This window comes from Acomys russatus, chromosome 25 (assembly GCF_903995435.1).
Source record: "Acomys russatus chromosome 25, mAcoRus1.1, whole genome shotgun sequence".
Lineage (NCBI taxonomy): Eukaryota > Metazoa > Chordata > Mammalia > Rodentia > Muridae > Acomys > Acomys russatus.
Genome location: NC_067161.1, coordinates 49878914 through 49896688, shown reverse-complemented (window position 1 = coordinate 49896688; position 17775 = coordinate 49878914). Strand labels below are relative to the sequence as shown.

Here is a 17775-nt window from a genome sequence, read left to right as displayed (position 1 = left end):
AGACTATTCCTTTGGCTGTTATAATTATGTTGTGGCTTTTGATTTTCAAGCGATAACTCTGCTTCCCTCCCGTGCTGCTCTCTGGAGCCTTTCATTTTGCAAAGAGACTCCACAGTTTCCCTAGCGGGGACATGGCTAGGCTAAAGGGGTGTGTAAAAGGTTGGGGTGGGTGGGTGGGTGGAGAGACTAGTGTTGGGGGGAGGCTGGGGGAGCGGGTAGTTAAAGGAAGAGACCGGAAGGGAGGAGGAGGGAGCCTGCTGGTGGGGAGGGAGGGGAGGAGGAGGAGGTGGAGGAGGAGGAGGAGGACGAGGAGGAGGAGGGAGGGAGGGGGTTGGGGAGAGCCTGCTACAGTTCTTTGTTTGACTCCGGGACTCAGGGACGGGGAGGAGGAGGGAGGGAGGCAGAGGCTGCAAGCGCCGGGGCAGGCCCAGGAGGCAGAGGAGGGACCGTCTCCCCCGCCCCCCACTCCCCCCCCCTGCTGCTTTCCCCCCTCCCTACCCGGACTCTGGGGGCACCGCCGGGGGACAGACACCCAGCAGGTAACCCGGGCCTGGCTCTCCCTCCCCGTCTTATTTTCTTCCACACCCTCTCGAACGACCCCTCTCGGTCTCCCTGATTTCCCCCGGCTTCGCCTTTCCCCCAGCCCCTCTTGTTCCATTTCCCCGAGTTGGGCTTGTCGCCTGCTGGCTCCGCCACCCTCCGTCTCGTGCAGCCTGACTCCCTTCCCCCCACTCCACAGTGTGTGTTCCCCTGTTCTGCCCGAGGCACCTTTTGGGGTTCTGTCTAGCTGTTACTCAGGCTGGCTTCTTCCGACCTGTCTCCTGGGGCTTTGCGGGAGGAGGGAGCCCTTATCCTTTAATGGCTCCCCCCCCCCCATCCTCGCTTGCCCCATTCTCCTTGTAGCAGTCTCTAGGGGTGAGAGAAAACCGGAATTTGGGGGGCCCTCTGGAGGGGGGGCTATGTGTTGCTGGAGACTGGGGCTGTGACTGTATGTGTGAGGAGGGGGTGGGGATTTGTTAGAGACCTGGCTGCTCCTCATGTCCCTTTAAATGGCTCTTAGAGTTCTGGGGACTGGGGGGTGGGGTGGGGAGGTGGCCGGCTGCCTGCTTGGGGGGCAGGGCCCTTGGTTTGTCCACACCGTCAGGGGTGGTAATGATTTAAAGGGACAGCCTTGGTGTGGCCACTGCCACCCTGTGCTGGCAGGAGGGGGAGCTGGCAGGCTGTGTCTACCGAGGCTTGGCTGGTGAGCAGGGCATTTGAGGCTGTCTGGGCCTGGGCCTGCAGGTCTGCAGTACAGTTACAGTTACTGTGGCCGGAAAGGTGCAAGAAGGGGTGCCAGCCTGCCCTGAGGGTGCTCAATCTGGGCTTTCTCCAGAACCCCATCTTTGAGTCCTTTGACTTCAGGGCCAAGAATCTGTGGGCCCACCAGGTGGGGGATACTGGCAGATCTGCAGGCCAGCAGGGTGACCTGGGCACTTTGGAGCTGGCCTTTCAGCTTCTCCTTTTGTTGTTTGGTTCTTTGCACTAGAAGGCCCCAGGCCCTCCCTCTCATGCAACACCCCCCACCCCCACCCCAGCTGTTGGACAGATGAGTTACAGCCTCCTGCTTGGGGCCAAGGCTGGTAAGGGATTAAAGTTCGGAGGTTGGCCCTTTAAATGGCTGGTAGCCCTACCCGACTCTGGTGTCCAGACACCCAATCACACACCCTTTTGACTCCCTTGGCTGCCCCTCACTCCTCTTGGTCTGGCCTAAGGCCTAGATAGACCCTTTCTAGTGTACCCCACCTCCACAAACGCTGTCAGCTTCTGGGTAAGTGCCTTAGTCCTGCCTATGCCCTGTCCCGAAGGCTTCCAGTCTCTAGCGTTTTTCTCCAGCAGAAGGTCCTTGCCAGTCTGGTTTTCGCAGCCTGCAGCTGAGCACTGCCCCTTCAGGGCCTTGCTTAGGTCAGAAATGACACCTCCCTGGGGCTGTGTCGTCAGCAGCTACAAAAGCTTGCAGCACATTGCATCATGGAGGCCAGAGGCCTAAGTCTCTGGGGCAGGGGGAAAGATGGGGGCTGGAAGGCCAGGAAATGGAGGCCAGGCAAAGAGCCCAGGTGTCTGGGTCCTGGGGCCAGAGAATAGAAAACATAGATCCCCAAGGAGTGAGGCTGAGGTGAGGGCTGACTGAGAACTGACCCCTGTACCAACACCTGATTCTAGGCCCTAGACTTGTATTAATAGACCTAGCTCTTTGCATTTAAGGATCAAGAGGGAACAGTGGACTGGGCCCCTGTCACCTTCTTAGGCCACATAGAGGAAGGAGGTGATGGGGAAACAGGATATGGCCTTGGAGGTGACATGGAGGGAGCCTGCTGCAGAGGCTACTTCCCGGCTAAAGCCCAGAGTCACAGTTCTTGAGGAAGAAGGCTCCTCCCTGTTGGGCCCGCTCATCTTGTCTGGCCACACTTGGCCTCTGCCAGGGCCTGCCTACACCTGCCTAAGGGAACAGGAAGGGTCAGAGTCCAAAGGGTGGGGTTGACTATCGGGTGTCTTGTTGGGGAGGAACTCCTGAGCTGAAGAACCCGAAGGCCTCGGGGTCCTCAAGCCCTAGGGGCACAGCTAAGGCTGGCTTGGTTGGAGGTTGCAGCTGGGCCCATGGGATCTCAGTCTAGCCAGAAGAGGGACCACGGGTTGGGGCTGAGGTGCCACAGTATGCCCCTCACCACCTGAACCAGGCTGCTCCGGAGAGGAAGGTTGGAGGACAGCTTTTTCCCAGGTTGCCATGGAAACTGTTTCTCCCATCTCATCTGACCTCTAGAGCTAGGTTTCTCCTCAATGAGGGGGCAAGAGGCTCAGGGACTCCTCCATCCCGGGAGATCCCCTCCTCTAACTGAATTTTTTTTCTTTTAGGTTCCCCCAGGCACCATGCCAGCCCCATAGTACTGCCCACCCCACGACCTCTGCTGTACCCACTGCTGGGGTACTTGTTCCAATGAGACAGAACACTTCAAACTTAATCCGGTAAGCTTGGCTGCTGGGTGTCACCTCCTGCCCCCAAGTCCAACTCTTCACTGCATGTTTGGAAACCTGCTATGATCTGGCCCATGCCCACTCACCGGAATGGTCCAGCCCAGCTCTGAACCTCCCCACATGCCTTGCTCGAATGGTTCAGCCCTGCGGGTTTCGGGAGCTCCCCCTCCATGTCCTAAGAATGGTTCACCCCCATACTTCACCATACTCTTTACTCCCTGGAACCCTCTTGACCCACACCCTCGCGCACAGCTCTAGGCTGACGGCAGCTGCGAGATAGCCCAGCGGACTTTCTTCCCGGAGGGAGGAGGGCATCACCATGCTTATAAAGGGTGTTTAGAACTGCTGTGGGGGAGATGTTAAGAGACTGCTGCCATGGAGCATGTCAGGGCCATCTTCGCATACCATCTCCGCCAGCCTCTTGGCCCATATTCCCACCATGGCGCACTGTGCCTGACTTTTAGCTCCCCGCTCTCTTCAGTCCCGCCTTGCCTCATCTCCCTTCTCCTCCTAGTAGAAACGGATGTTCCCTCAGCTGGGAAATTCAGTTCTGTGATTCTTCATTGCTTTCCCCGTTACTCACTAAGTTTCGTTAGTAGGACTCTTTTTTTCCTATCTGTCCTGTTTAGTACGACGGCTTGCACATCGGGCTGCCTTTGTAGATTTGTGCTGAATGAATGTTTTCACTGAATGTAGTGCTTCACTGCCAAGAAACCTACGGCTTCTGAGATCTGCCTCCTGCCCACACCTTCTCTAGAGGCTGTGAGACATTTGGGATAGTACCAGAGAGGAATGCTGGTCTAGGAGGTAGGCTGCATTTCCATCCGTGCAGCGAGGAACAGGTCAGCAGTGTAGAAAGTGGACCTCTGAAGGAAGCCCACCTGTCCCCTCACTTGCAGAATGATGTGGGTTGGGTCGCCGAGCCTTCCCCAGTCAAGTACCTCTTATGCCAGGTTGAAAAGATGCGTGTCAACAGTTTGACACAGTGCCTACCATTTAATAAATGCTAGCAGTTTCCACCACGGTTGCTGCAGGAAGCTGAGGATTAGGGATGAGGCTGGGGACGGGACTGAACTTGATTGAAGGCAGGCACAGCCGCAAACAGTTGACTAAACAGAAGGCTCACTGACCCAGCAAGTCAGGATTCAGGGGAGTTAAGAGAACCCCTCAAGCCTGCCTCCACTGTTTCTCTGGCTCTGTTTGAGAAGGCGAAGGCAAACACAGAAGGGCATGTGCACAGACACACGTGATCACCACGGTGATGCAGAGGCAGACCCAGACAAAAGACTGAGACAGGAGCCAACCAGACACACAGACAGAGACAGCATCGCGGAGTCATGTAGACAGGGATAATGACAGGACCGCGCCAGACACAGGCACCGAGGGAGACAAGATGAGCAGATACGCAGGTGCAACACAGGCACGGAGACCCACACACAGCAGACCCTGTTAAGACTGCCTGGTGAACACAGCGCCCAGTCAGAGGCAGACACAACGCCCGCAGTGACACATAGCGGGCCAGCGCGCCGGGGCCAGCACTGTCACTTCTCGATGGGGGCGGGGAGGGGCCGGCGGGGGAAGGCTGGGGAAGGGAATCCCGGGCGGGCGGCTTGCCCGGGTGGCTGAGTCACTGCGGAGCCTCAGCCCGCGGCCCTCCCTCTCCCTCCGGCTGTCCCAGGTGAGAAGCGAGCCGGTAACTTCATAGCTTCCGCCATGCCGACCGAAGACAGCAAAGGAATGGGACCCGCGTGGGGTCGGCCCTGGATCCGCCCCACCTTCCAGCCGGTGCGTGCCGGCTAAATGCGTGCTCAGGAAAAACAGGTCTGCGGGCTCTGGTGTCTTTGGCCGCTCCAGTGTCTACTTGCGGGTCGCAGGCCTCGAGCCAAGCGTCCCTCTATATACCCCGCGTTCCGGGAGCTGCGCGGAGGGGCTCTTCGGTCCCAAGCCCAGAGAGAGTTAAGTGGGTGTGATTGATGGAGTAGTTCTCTCCCGGGACTAAAGGGGGGGCGGGGGTCGGTTAAAGTCCTAGAGTCCAGATCCCGGATGCAGGAGGCGGAGCTTGGCTTTGCCGGGAGTGCCCGGATGGAGAAGGCGTGGTTTCAACTCAAGTGGAATTAACCCTTTCTGGGCGGCCGGCTTTTGGGGCTGTAGGTCGGCTTGGGGGAGGCTGGATTGTCAGTCTCCGAAGTGTGTCTGCCATCCAGCCTGGCCCTGAACGTGTGCGTCTACCTCTCGTCTGTCTTCGAGGACTCTGTGGGTGTCTGTCTTTGTGTTTGCCCGTGGTTGTCCCTTTCCCTTGGTTAGTATGAGCTCTGGGAGTTGGGGAGGGCCATTACTGCCTCAAAGCGAGAGTGGAGGTGAGAGTGGACGGCGAGCCAGCGGGCGGCGGCGGCGGCTGAGGAACAGGTGTGAGTGCGGCGGCGGGGCTGCCCAGCGCGGGGTGGGGCCGTCTTGAGGGAGACAGGGGAAATTCCGCGGGACCGGTGGTGAGCAGTGTGTGGGCTGAGGAGTTGTGTCTGCCTCTGACTGTGTGTCTGTGTGAGTTGAGGGAGGCGGGGGCTGAGTCAGTGGGAACGGGGGATGGTTTTCTGAGTGACTCACTCCCCCCCCCACCCCAAGCCTGATTCAGACCCTGAGAAAGGCTTTGTTCGTGGGGCGGATGGGAAGTCAGGCGCCTGCGTCCCCGGTGGGGACACTGATCCGTGGTGGTTGGCGAGATTATGCTTAGGGTACAGGAAGTTTTGTCCTGGAGCGCTCTGTAGTCCATGGTGTCGTGGGAGGTTGTGGATAAAGGTTGAAGATCAGGAGGGCTGGAGGGACGGAACTCGCTAGTTTAGGGAAAGCTGAGTCAGTTCCCCGTGGGAAAGGAGAAGTGGCAGGGGGGAGTGTCATCATCGGAGAAGGGGAAGCTGCATTTCCTGGTAACTAGCAGCGCTCTGGGCGCCACTTCCTTAGCGGGGATCTGCTTCGCTGACATCTGGTACCCCGAGCTGCCTGCCGTTCGTTCACGACTGGCCTCTCTATCCTCGCTGGGCTTGGCTGAAGCAACCAGTTTTGAGCTGCACCTGACCACAGTTTAGCGTTGTATGCGTCCCAGGGATTGGTAACTGGCAGACTTGCAGCCTCGAGAGAGTTATGACCCGAGCTATCCGTGAACTGAGTAGTCCGCGGAGCGCAAGCTCCTACCAGGGCTGGACCCGAGTAGCCTGCAGGGATCTGTAGGGTCCACGCACGCTCACGCACAGTTGTCCTTGCCCCCGCTGGAGAGGACTGTTTTCGCCAGAAGTCCTTCTGCCTTTGTGGGCAGGGTGGAAATTTCCCCACGGTGCAGACTTCTCGGCCAAGGCGAACTTTCCAGCCGCCCCCAGCCCCTCGCCGCGCGCTCTCCCCCGGCTTCCTGCCCGGCGCTTTCTCCAGCTGGAGCACTAGCCCCGCCCCCGCGGCTTTGTACTCGACACTCGCCTCTCGCAGCCCTTTGTATTCTAGACTCTATGGACCGATCCCGGGAGCGGAGCTGGCTCCCTACCTGCCGGGACCTGGGGTATGCGCAGGGAAGCAGCTTCTGGGCTTTGAGAGTCGAGAAGGAAAAGCAGGCACTAGAGCGAACGTGCCAAGGAAAGAGGAGTACTGTGCCGGTTGTGGGTCTAGTCAGCTTCGACGGGAAGGAGTAAAAAAAAAAAAGGGGGGGGGGGAGATGGCGTGAAGGAGGAAGTGAAACGGGTTCTGGGTTCTTTAAGGGAGTAGGCGGTGAGAGTGGGACAGGGGTGATGTCACTGCCTGTTGGGCCCCGCCTTCTTCCCTCCCTCCCGAAGGACCCCCCCTTACACACACCGCTTCCGCTGCGCAAGTAGCCACGTCACGGGCAACCCCCGAAATCCCCCCTCCCCTGGGGGGGGGGCACGTGGGCCGTGGGGAACCGCGTGGCCCCGGCAGGGAAAGGGCATAGAGGATACAGGAGCCACGCGAGAGTGGCCACTTCCACGGCGCGGAGCTTTTCAGAAGTTGGAGGGCTAGGGGCGGGGGGGGACTGGTATTGAAGACTCAGAATCAGGCCGAGAGGAGAACCTGGAGGAAGTTGGTATGAGACTGGGGACTTGACCATGGTTCAGGACTGGGCCAGGCTCTGGAAGTGGAGCATTCTGATAGAGGCGCGGGCCGGCCTGGGTGCTGGATTTCCCATGATTGCTAGACTTAAGCATTTCTACGGCCGTGATGACTGGAGAGTCAACCGCTGGGTGGTGTGAAGTGAGGAGGAGTAGGTAGCGATGCCTTTGTCTGCCTTTCGCATTGGGTTTCGGTCCGTCCTTGGGGTGGCTAGGCAGAGGGCGACTTGAACAGTCTGGCAGGGACCATTGCCAGTTGGGTGGCTGAGTGAGGCTTGCCCTCAGGTCGGCTAGTGAGTGATTTTCCCCCGGCTCACTGGCCTGGGACTTAGCCAGCTTGCGGCTACTGCTCTGCGGGCCACCCGTTTCTGATGTGAGATGAGGACCCTAGGTGGGAACCTTGGGGTCACATCGGGGTCACTCTATGGCGAGCTTGTCTGACCGGCCCTGCTGCCCCTCCTCCGGAGGCCGCTGAATGCCCGGCTAACCTCCTTCCTATTGGTTCCTGCCAGGCTGTTACTGAGGCGGAGACAAGGGTGATGATTGGCTTTCTGCAGAGAGAGACGTCTTGTGATTGGCTAAATCTCTGAAGCTCTTGACGCTGTGAGAGGACGCTCCCACAGAGGCTGGGTAAGCAGCCGCGCGGTGGGTCGCGGTAGTGGCTCGGGATTGGAAGCCCGTCAGACAGTGCAGCTGGGTTGTACCCATTGCTGACTCCCCGCTATCTGTCCCATTCTCCTGGTAACTCCACTTGCGGCCTTCCAGGGGCTACTTACGCCCGGGTCTGCCCCGGCTCCTTGCCCTCAGTCTTCCTGCACTGACAGTTCAGACCAGGCTTTGGACCCTGTCTGTGTTGGCAAGTTCAGTGTACTCTTTTCTCTGTAGAATTGGTTGCCGAAAGCCAGAAACTGCCGCCTGGATACAGTGGGCACTCTTGTTCAGAGCAGCTGGAGCTGGATCATTGTGCCAGAGAGCTGGGGCAGGGGGCTGTGCCCCATCTCCAGGGTTCCTGGGGCCACTGCTGACCTGGTAAGGGAGACACTGGAAGGGGCTCGGCTGCATGTGTGGCTGAAGGTTCCGCTTCCGTTAGAGCAGGTGGTCTCTTGTCCCTGACTTAGGCTGGATGCATCGAGCAGTGGACCCTCCAGGGGCCCGCTCTGCACGGGAAGCCTTTGCCCTTGGCGGCTTGAGCTGCGCTGGGGCTTGGAGCGCCTGCCCACCCCATCCTCCTCCTCGAAGCTCATGGCTGCCTGGAGGCAGGTGAGAATTGGGGCTCTCAGTTGGATCTCCGGGCATTTCTCTTCCAGGCTTCTCTGTCATTCTGTTAGTTTGTGGGCCCAGACGCCAGCCTCATCCGCTCTCAGTCCCTTAGGCTCCCTCTGGCGGTGCAAAACAGACCCTTTTCCTTTACAGATGCTCGGCCAGCATCGGGCAGCCCCCCCTCCCTGCTCCGTTACCCGCTCCTCATGGCAGTAGCTCCGGGCACCCAAACAAACCCTATTATGCTCCTGGGTAAGTGGGGGGTTCTAACGTTCTAAGACAACCGGGGCCTTATGTCCCCCCACGCCTGATCACTCCCAGCTCCTTTTACTCTGTAGGGCACCTGCCCCAAGACCCCTGCACGGGAAGTTGGAGTCCCTGCATGGCTGTGTACAAGCGCTGCTCCGCGAGCCGGCCCAGCCAGGGCTATGGGAACAGCTGGGACAGTTGTATGAGTCAGAGCATGAGAGCGAGGAAGCCGTATGCTGCTACCACAGGGCCCTTCGATACGGAGGCAGCTTCGCTGAGCTGGGGCCCCGAATTGGCCGATTACAGCAGGTGGGATGAGGCAGGATACAGGTGGCTAAGACTGTGCTTTCTAGCTCAATGTCCCCAGTTCATCCTAACCTGCCCTTTGACCCTCCCAGGCCCAGCTCTGGAACTTTCATGCCGGTTCCTGTCAGCACCGTGCCAAGGTCCTGCCCCCGCTGGAGCAAGTATGGAATTTGCTGCACCTTGAGGTGAGACTGGGGCTGTGGGAATCAGGGAAGGGGGGTGGTAGGCTGGTGCCCATGCTATTCTCTCTGTTTTCAGCACAAACGGAACTATGGGGCTAAGCGAGGGGGTCCTCCAGTGAAGAGGTCTGCTGAACCCCCAGTGGTACAGCCTATGCCTCCTGCAGCACTCTCAGGCCCCGTAGGAGAGGAAGGCCTGAGCCCCGGGGGCAAGCGGAGAAGAGGCTGCAGCTCTGAACAGGTATGATTGTAGGTGGCTCAGCAGGCAGAGGGTGCATGACTGGGGCGGGGAGTAGGGTTCTTCACACTCTCTTCCCTTCTAGGCTGGCCTTCCCCCAGGTCTGCCTCTCCCTCCACCACCAGTACCGCCGCCGCCGCCGCCGCCACCTCCACCTCCACCTCCGCCACCACCACTGCCTAGCCTGGCTATTAGCCCCCCATTTCAGCTGACTAAGCCAGGGCTGTGGAACACCCTGCATGGAGATGCTTGGGGCTCCGAGCGCAAGGGTTCAGCACCCCCAGAGCGCCAGGTGAGCCCCTCTTTAATGCCACTTCTACCTCCTGTGATTGTGTCTTTTCCATTACTCACTTTGTGACTTCGTGTGTCTCCCATAGGAGCAGCGGCACTCGTATCCATACCCAGCTCCTGCCTACACTGCTCATCCACCCAGCCACCGGCTGGCCCCGGCCACACCCCTTGGTCCAGGTCCCCGACCCCCAGGAGCAGAGAGCCATGGCTGCCTGCCTGCCACCCGTCCCCCCGGAAGTGACCTTAGAGAGAGCAGAGTTCAGAGGTCGCGGATGGACTCCAGCGTTTCACCAGCAGCATCTACCGCCTGCGTGCCTTACGCCCCTCCCCGGCCCCCTGGCCTCCCCGGCACCAGCAGCAGCAGCAGCAGCAACAGCAGCAGCAGCAGTAGCAGTAACAACACTGGTCTTCGGGGCGTGGAGCCGAGCCCAGGCATTGTATGTTATGGCTTTGGGCTGCAGGTGGGAGAGGTTGTCTGCGGGGCCAGGGAAGGGTTCTGACATCCTGTTCTCCCCCTGCAGCCTGGCGCTGACCACTACCAAAATCCTGCGCTGGAGATTTCCCCTCACCAGGGCCGCCTGGGGCCCTCGGCACATAGCGGTCGGAAACCATTTCTGACGGCCCCTGCTGCCACTCCCCACTTATCCCTACCATCTGGGACCCCATCATCCCCGCCACCCCCCTGTCCTCGCCTCTCTCGCCCTCCGCCACCCCCTGCTTGGATGAAGGGCTCAGCCTGCCGCCCAGCCAGAGAGGATGGAGAGATCTTAGGGGAGCTTTTCTTTGGTGCTGAGGGGCCTCCGCGTCCTCCTCCTCCACCCCTTCCCCACCGTGATGGCTTCTTGGGGCCTCCAGCCCCCCGCTTTTCTGTGGGCACTCAGGATTCGCATACCCCTCCCACTCCCCCGACCACTACCACCACCACCACCAGCAGCAGCAGCAGCCGCAGCAGCAGCCACAGCAGCAGTCCTACTGGGCCCGTGCCCTTCCCACCACCCCCCTATCTGGCCAGAAGCATAGACCCACTTCCCAGGCCATCTAGCCCAACCCTGAGCCCCCAGGACGCACCTCTTCCACCACTGACTCTTGCCCTGCCTCCAGCCCCTCCCTCCTCCTGCCACCAAAATACCTCAGGAAGCTTCAGGCGCTCGGAGAGCCCCCGGCCCAGGGTCTCCTTCCCAAAGACCCCCGAGGTGGGGCAAGGGCCACCCCCAGGCTCTCTGAGTAAAGCCCCCCAGCCTGTGCCAACTGGGGTTGGAGAGCTGCCTGCACGAGGCCCAAGGCTCTTTGATTTCCCACCAACTCCCCTGGAGGACCAATTTGAAGAGCCAGCTGAATTTAAGATCCTACCTGACGGGCTAGCGAACATCATGAAGATGCTGGATGAATCCATCCGGAAGGAGGAGGAGCAGCAGCAGGAGGCAGGCGTGGCCCCCCCACCCCCACTCAAAGAACCCTTTGCATCGCTACAGCCTCCATTTCCCAGTGACACAGCCCCAACCACCACCACTGCTGCTGCCACCACTGCCACCACCACCACTACCACCGCCACAACCACCATCCAAGAAGAGGAGAAGAAGCCACCACCAGCCCTGCCGCCACCGCCGCCTCTAGCCAAGTTTCCTCCACCTCCCCAACCGCAGCCCCCACCACCTCCACCAGCCAGCCTGCTCAAATCATTGGCCTCTGTTCTTGAGGGACAAAAGTACTGTTACCGGGGGGCTGGGGCAGCTGTTTCAAGCAGGCCGGCGTCCTTGTCCACCACTCAGTATTCCCCTAGCCCTGCGTCAGGTGCTGCCGCCCCACCGCCCACTTCAGTGGCCCCGAGCACCCAGGGCTCCCCGAAGCCCTCTGTTTCCTCGTCATCTCAGTTTTCTACCTCAGGTGGGCCTTGGGCCCGGGAGCGCAGGGCAGGTGAAGAGCCCGCGCCAGGCCCCGTGACCCCTGCCCCGCTGCCCCCACCTCTGCCGCTGCCCCCTGCTCGCTCTGCATCTGAGGTGCTAGAAGAGATCAGTCGGGCTTGTGAGACCCTTGTAGAGCGGGTGGGCCGGAGTGCCATCAGCCCAGCGGACCCAGCGGACAGAGCAGACCCAGTGGACAGTGGGACTGAGCCCTTGCCGCCTCCTGCACAGGCCAAGGAGGAGAGTAGTGGGGTGGCGGCGGCGGGTCCGGGCAGTGGCAAGCGGCGGCAGAAGGAGCATCGCCGTCACCGACGGGCTTGTAGGGACAGTGTGGGTCGCCGACCCCGTGAGGGGAGAGCCAAGGCCAAGGCTCCCAAAGAAAAGAGCCGAAGGGTGCTGGGGAACCTGGACCTGCAGAGTGAAGAAATCCAAGGCCGGGAGAAGGCACGGCCTGACCTAGGTGGGGCTTCCAAAGTCAAGACCCCCACAGCTCCAGCACCCGCACCTACACCTGCGCCCTCTGCTCAGCCCACACCCCCGTCAGCCCCTGTCCCTGGGAAGAAGCCGCGGGAGGATGCTCCAGGACCTCCAGGTGTGAGCCGCGCAGACATGCTGAAACTGCGCTCCCTGAGTGAGGGCCCCCCGAAGGAGCTGAAGATCAGGCTCATCAAGGTGGAGAGCGGCGACAAGGAGACCTTTATTGCCTCTGAGGTGGAAGAGCGGCGCCTGCGCATGGCAGACCTCACCATCAGCCACTGCGCTGCTGATGTCATGCGCGCCAGCAAGTGAGTTTGGGGGCTGTGATACCCAGGCTGCCCACGTGCCCCGGGGTAGGCTCCTTCCCATCTCCCCGTGCTTCTGACTGTGTTCTGTGCTCTTCTCACAGGAATGCCAAGGTGAAAGGGAAATTTCGAGAGTCCTACCTTTCCCCTGCTCAGTCTGTGAAACCGAAAATCAACACTGAGGAGAAGCTGCCTCGGGAAAAACTTAACCCCCCTACACCCAGCATCTATGTATGTATGCCGCCTGCTACCACAACTGAAGGGTTGGGCTGGGGTGCTGGGAGCCGAGGGGGAAGGCTCTGACCCCACTGTCTTCTGGTCATCTCAGTTGGAAAGCAAACGGGATGCCTTCTCACCGGTGCTGCTGCAGTTCTGTACAGACCCTCGAAACCCCATCACCGTGATCAGGGGCCTGGCCGGTTCGCTTCGGCTCAGTGAGTGTGTGGGGAGAACGTGAAGAAGGGTTGTGGGATGCAGGACCCTTAGAGAACCACCTCTGTGCTTGGGGACTCCCCACGGTGACTCTAAGGAGCTCACTTGGCCATGCACAGGCCACGTTTGCGGAGTGCCCTGAGTGACGTGTCAGCCAGTCTCTCAGCAGTGGACACATGGAAAGGTGGATCTCTGGAGTGGTCAGAGCCACTTCTGACTTTCTTAGTGATTAAGAATGAAAAGTCTGAGTGGGGGTGTCACACCCCCTTAATCCTAGCACTCCAGCAGGTGGATCACTGTGAGTTTGGGGCCAGCCTGGTCTACAGAGTGAGTCCAGGACAGCTAAGGCTACACAGAGAAACCCTGTCTTCGAAAAACCAACCAACCAAACAAGAATGAAAAGAATGTAGCCGGGCGTGGTGGCGCACACCTTTAATCCCAGCACTGGGAGGCAGAGGCAGGTAGATCGCTATGAGTTCGAGGCTAGCCTGGACTACAGGGTGTGACCAGGACAGCCAAGGCTACACAGAGAAACTCTGTAAGGAAAAACAAGCAAAAAGAAGAACCCCAAAAATGAAAAGAATGGGTTATAGACTCTTTTTAAAAAAAAAAAAAAAAGATTTATTTATTTATTTATGCATGCCGTGTTCTGCCTGCATATACACCTGCAGGCCAGAAGAGGGCATCAGATCGCATTATAGATGGTTGTGAGCCACCTTGTGGTTGCTGGGAATTGAACTCAGAACCTTTGGAAGAGCAGGCAGCACTCTTTTTTTTTTTTTAATTTATTTCTTTATTATGTATACAGTACACATTATGTCACATTATAGATGGTTGTGAGCCACCATGTGGTTGCTGGGAATTGAACTCAGGACCCCTAGAAGAGCAATCAGTGCTCTTAACCACTGAGCCATCTCTCCAGCCCCAACAGGCAGCACTCTCAACAACTGAGCCATCATCTCTCCAGGCCCTAGACTATTTTTGACCCATGGTTTGGCTTTTTTCTTTTTAAGCATGTGTGTGTATGCAAAAAAAAATTTTTTTTTTAATTTTTTTTATTTTTTTATTTTTTGGTTTTGCGAGACAGGGTTTTTCTGTAGTCTTGGCTGTTCTGGACTCACTTTGTAGACCAGGCTGACCTTGAACTCTCAGCGATCCACCAGCCTCTGCCTCCCAAGTACTGGGATTAAAGTCGTGCACCAGCACACCCGGCACATGTGTGCAAAATTTAAACGTTATAAAACTAAAGGAAACTATATAGAAACAGAAAGGCCAGTCTTGTTTCCTTGGTGCCTTTTTCTTTCTCTTTTTCTACTGAGTAAATTGAGAAGTTTGACTCCACCTTTCAGTTGACCCAGTGACCACTGGCCATCTACTGATCGCCTACCCTGTGGCCATGTGTGCATCTGGTCTGAGGCTTCTAATAGAGAGACTGAGGCAGGAAGTAGCTGGAGGAAGAGGCTGGAGAGCCCACAGAAACCAGCCTTATCAGTTTGCCTGTTTCTTGGTGCCAAATTCTGCCAAGTCTATGCCCACCTCATCAGAGTCTGGCCAGGAAGGGAAAGGGTTAGTTGGGATTTCTGTCCTGACTGACATCCCGTTCCTGTTTGGTGGTCCCTGCTGTCCTGACTGACATCCCGTTCCTGTTTGGTGGTCCCTGCTGTCCTGACTGACATCCTGTTCCTGTTTGGTCCCTTCAGACTTGGGCCTCTTCTCCACCAAGACGCTGGTGGAGGCAAGTGGTGAGCACACAGTGGAGGTTCGCACCCAGGTGCAGCAACCGTCAGATGAGAACTGGGACCTGACGGGTACGAGACAGATCTGGCCCTGTGAGAGCTCCCGGTCGCATACCACCATTGCTAAATACGCACAATACCAGGCTTCGTCCTTCCAGGAGTCGCTGCAGGTGAGGGTCGAGCACAAGTGGGAACACGGGTGCCAGGGTCTGGCGTCAGTGGGCTTGAGGAAGTCACTGTTGCTGACCTGTGTTCCTGTCTGGCCAAGCAGGAGGAGAAGGAGAGTGAGGATGAGGAGTCAGAGGAGCCTGACAGCACCACAGGAACTCCTCCCAGGTAAATTCTGCTTTTGTCCCTCCCCGCTTTGTTCTCCTGCCGCCTGGTCTGCTGCCAACCTGTCCGTGCTTTTGCCCCAGCAGCAGCACACCGGACCCCAAGAACCATCACATCATCAAGTTTGGCACTAACATCGACCTGTCTGATGCCAAGAGGTCAGTGAGGCCAGACCAGTGAAATTGGGATGGGACCCTGCCAGGTGCTGGTCTGGGATGCCTCCTCTCTTAACTTCATTGGTATTCCTGTATCCACAGGTGGAAGCCTCAGCTACAGGAGCTGCTGAAACTGCCAGCCTTCATGCGGGTGACATCCACCGGCAACATGCTCAGCCACGTAGGCCACACCATCCTGGGCATGAACACAGTGCAGCTATACATGAAAGTCCCTGGCAGCCGAACACCTGGTGTGCAGGGGAAGTGGGAGCTCAGTGCTTAGGTGTTAGCCAGTGAGGGCAAAGTGGCATCAGACCATCCGTGACGTTCTGTCTCCCTCTGCAGGTCACCAAGAGAATAACAATTTCTGCTCTGTCAATATCAACATTGGCCCTGGGGACTGTGAGTGGTTCGCTGTCCACGAGCACTACTGGGAGACCATCAGCGCCTTCTGCGACCGGTGCGCACCACCCCTTGCTAGTCACCCCGCCATGTTGGGTCCTTGGCTGTCCCACCTGACCCTGTGGCTGCCCACTCCACAGGCATGGAGTGGACTACTTGACTGGTTCCTGGTGGCCCATCTTGGATGACCTCTACGCGTCCAATATTCCTGTCTACCGCTTTGTGCAGCGCCCTGGAGACCTCGTGTGGATTAATGCCGGGACGGTGCACTGGGTGCAGGCTACTGGCTGGTGCAACAACATCGCCTGGAACGTGGGGCCCCTTACTGGTGAGGGGGTGGGGCTGGATGGGAGGGAGATCTGGGTCCCGAGAGTCACAGCTCTGAGGGAAGAACAGGCTGGCACCTCTTTGAGCATCCCTGGGGACGCCCTCTGCTGCAGCCTATCAGTACCAGCTGGCCCTGGAGCGCTACGAGTGGAACGAGGTGAAGAACGTCAAATCCATCGTGCCCATGATCCACGTGTCCTGGAACGTGGCGCGGACAGTCAAAATCAGCGACCCTGACTTGTTCAAGATGATCAAGTGAGGCCCTGTTTGGTTAGCAGCCACCCCCACCCGGCTTGTCCCTCCCTTGTCCTCTCTGATTGGCCCTCCCTCTTTATCCATGTCTGCAACGCGTTCATGAGTGCTGCTGTGCTGGGAAGGCTGACAACGCCTCTGTTCTCATGTCATAGCCTTTGTTTCCTGTGCACCGTGCGCGCGCCGCGCACACACACACACACACACACACACACACACACACACACACACACACGCCTTGAAATGTCAAGTGTGGCGCACTCAAGACAGGAAATGAGAAGGGAGGCTGCCTAGGGGAGCCCACGGGGCCAGGGTCTTGGGCCTCAACCCCTGCCCGCCTGCCCCCTCCAGCCTTAGCACATCTCCCCCTTCCGGAGTCTGGTCTCAACACCACCTTTGGCTCCATCCCAGGTTCTGCCTCCTGCAGTCAATGAAGCACTGCCAGGTGCAGCGAGAGAGCCTGGTGCGGGCAGGCAAGAAAATCGCTTACCAAGGCCGCGTCAAGGACGAGCCTGCCTACTACTGCAACGAGTGTGACGTAAGCACGGGAGCTCTCCCCGCCTGCCAGGAAGGTGCCTTGGTTGCCTTCCTAGTGACAGCCCCTGTGTCCTGGCCAGGTGGAGGTGTTCAACATACTGTTCGTTACGAGTGAGAACGGCAGCCGCAACACGTACCTGGTGCACTGCGAGGGCTGTGCGCGCCGTCGCAGCGCCGGCCTGCAGGGCGTGGTGGTGCTGGAGCAGTACCGCACGGAGGAGCTGGCGCAGGCCTACGATGCCTTCACGCTGGTGAGCGCGCACGGGCTCCAGAGGGGGCGCGGGGCGGCCGGGCCACACCACCCACCACTGAAGCTGCCCCTCTCTCCCCGCAGGCTCCCGCCAGCACATCGCGATGAGGCCGGACGCCCCGCTCGCCTGCCCAGGCTGGGCGCGGCGGGGCCACCAGCACACGCCTGGGCTGGACCTAGGTCCCGCCTCTGGCCGGGAAGGGGGTCGGGCCCAGCCCTTCCACCCTATTGGCAGCTCCCCTCACTTAATTTATTAAGAAAAAAAATTTTTTTTAACAAATACGAGGAAAAAAAAGGAAAAAAAATGGGAGACGGGGAGGGGGCTGGCAGCCCCTCGCCCACCAGCGCCTCCCCTCACCGACTTTGGCCTTTCTAGCAACAGACACAAGGACCAGGCTCCGGCGGCGGCGGGGGTCACATACGGGTTCCCTCAAGCCTGCCCGCCGCGCGCCCGCCCGCCGCCCGCCGGCGCAGACGTTCGCGGCTCGTTGTGTACATAGACGTTCGGCAGCCGAGGTTTTTAATGAGATTCTTTCTATGGGCTTTACCCCTCCCCCAGGACCTCCTTTTTTTTACTTCCAATGCTAGCTGTGATCCCTTGTATATGTCTCTGTTTATTCACTTGGTTATGATTTGTATTTTTGTTCTTTTTTGTTTTTTGTTTTTAATTTATAACAGTCCCACTCACCTCTATTTATTCATTTTTTTTTTTTTTTTTGAAAACCCGACCTCCTGTACCCCCAAGCCATCCCTCCTGCCTCTTCGGGAGGCCCCTCCTGGGCTCTCCCTGTGCCCCAGTATATGTTCGGGCTTGGCCCGTCCGTCTCCGCCCGCTCGTGGCTCCAGCTGGGCTCTCATGGTGCTCAAACCCGCTCCCCTCCCCTACGTCCTGCACTTTCTTGGACCAGTATCCCCCACTCCCGACCCGACCCCAACCCCACCTGAGGGTGAGCGACTCCTGTACTGTAGGGGAAGAAGTGGGAACTGAAATGGTATTTTGTAAAAAATAAATAAATAAATAAAAAATTTA

At 58.5% G+C, this 17775-nt stretch overlaps 1 protein-coding gene across 1 annotated transcript; it reads left to right on the top strand.

Moving 5' to 3' along the window:
* The first annotated feature begins 3942 nt into the window (after positions 1 to 3942).
* Kdm6b (lysine demethylase 6B) lies at positions 3943 to 17399 on the top strand. The gene is made up of 23 exons (XM_051167483.1): positions 3943 to 7090; positions 7628 to 7745; positions 8001 to 8144; positions 8234 to 8375; positions 8529 to 8627; positions 8714 to 8933; positions 9023 to 9115; positions 9189 to 9350; positions 9433 to 9639; positions 9725 to 10075; positions 10160 to 12324; positions 12426 to 12552; positions 12650 to 12755; positions 14454 to 14659; positions 14761 to 14825; positions 14909 to 14980; positions 15080 to 15228; positions 15323 to 15437; positions 15520 to 15707; positions 15820 to 15961; positions 16370 to 16496; positions 16576 to 16746; positions 16830 to 17399. Exons 4-23 carry the CDS (start codon positions 8239 to 8241, stop codon positions 16851 to 16853), a joined length of 4926 nt encoding a protein of 1641 aa, XP_051023440.1. The 5' UTR covers positions 3943 to 7090; positions 7628 to 7745; positions 8001 to 8144; positions 8234 to 8238; the 3' UTR covers positions 16854 to 17399.
* The last annotated feature ends 376 nt before the right edge of the window (positions 17400 to 17775 follow it).

What these genes read in the sequence shown, in the direction of transcription:
- Kdm6b (XM_051167483.1), top strand. Translation starts at nt 8,239, where the DNA reads ATGCATCGAGCAGTGGACCCTCCAGGGGCCCGCTCTGCACGGGAAGCC. An exon ending in GGCCGGTTCGCTTCGGCTCA is followed by an intron (nt 12,756 to 14,453) that starts GTGAGTGTGTGG and finishes TGGTCCCTTCAG; the next exon opens with ACTTGGGCCTCTTCTCCACC. An exon ending in ACCACAGGAACTCCTCCCAG is followed by an intron (nt 14,826 to 14,908) that starts GTAAATTCTGCT and finishes TTGCCCCAGCAG; the next exon opens with CAGCACACCGGACCCCAAGA.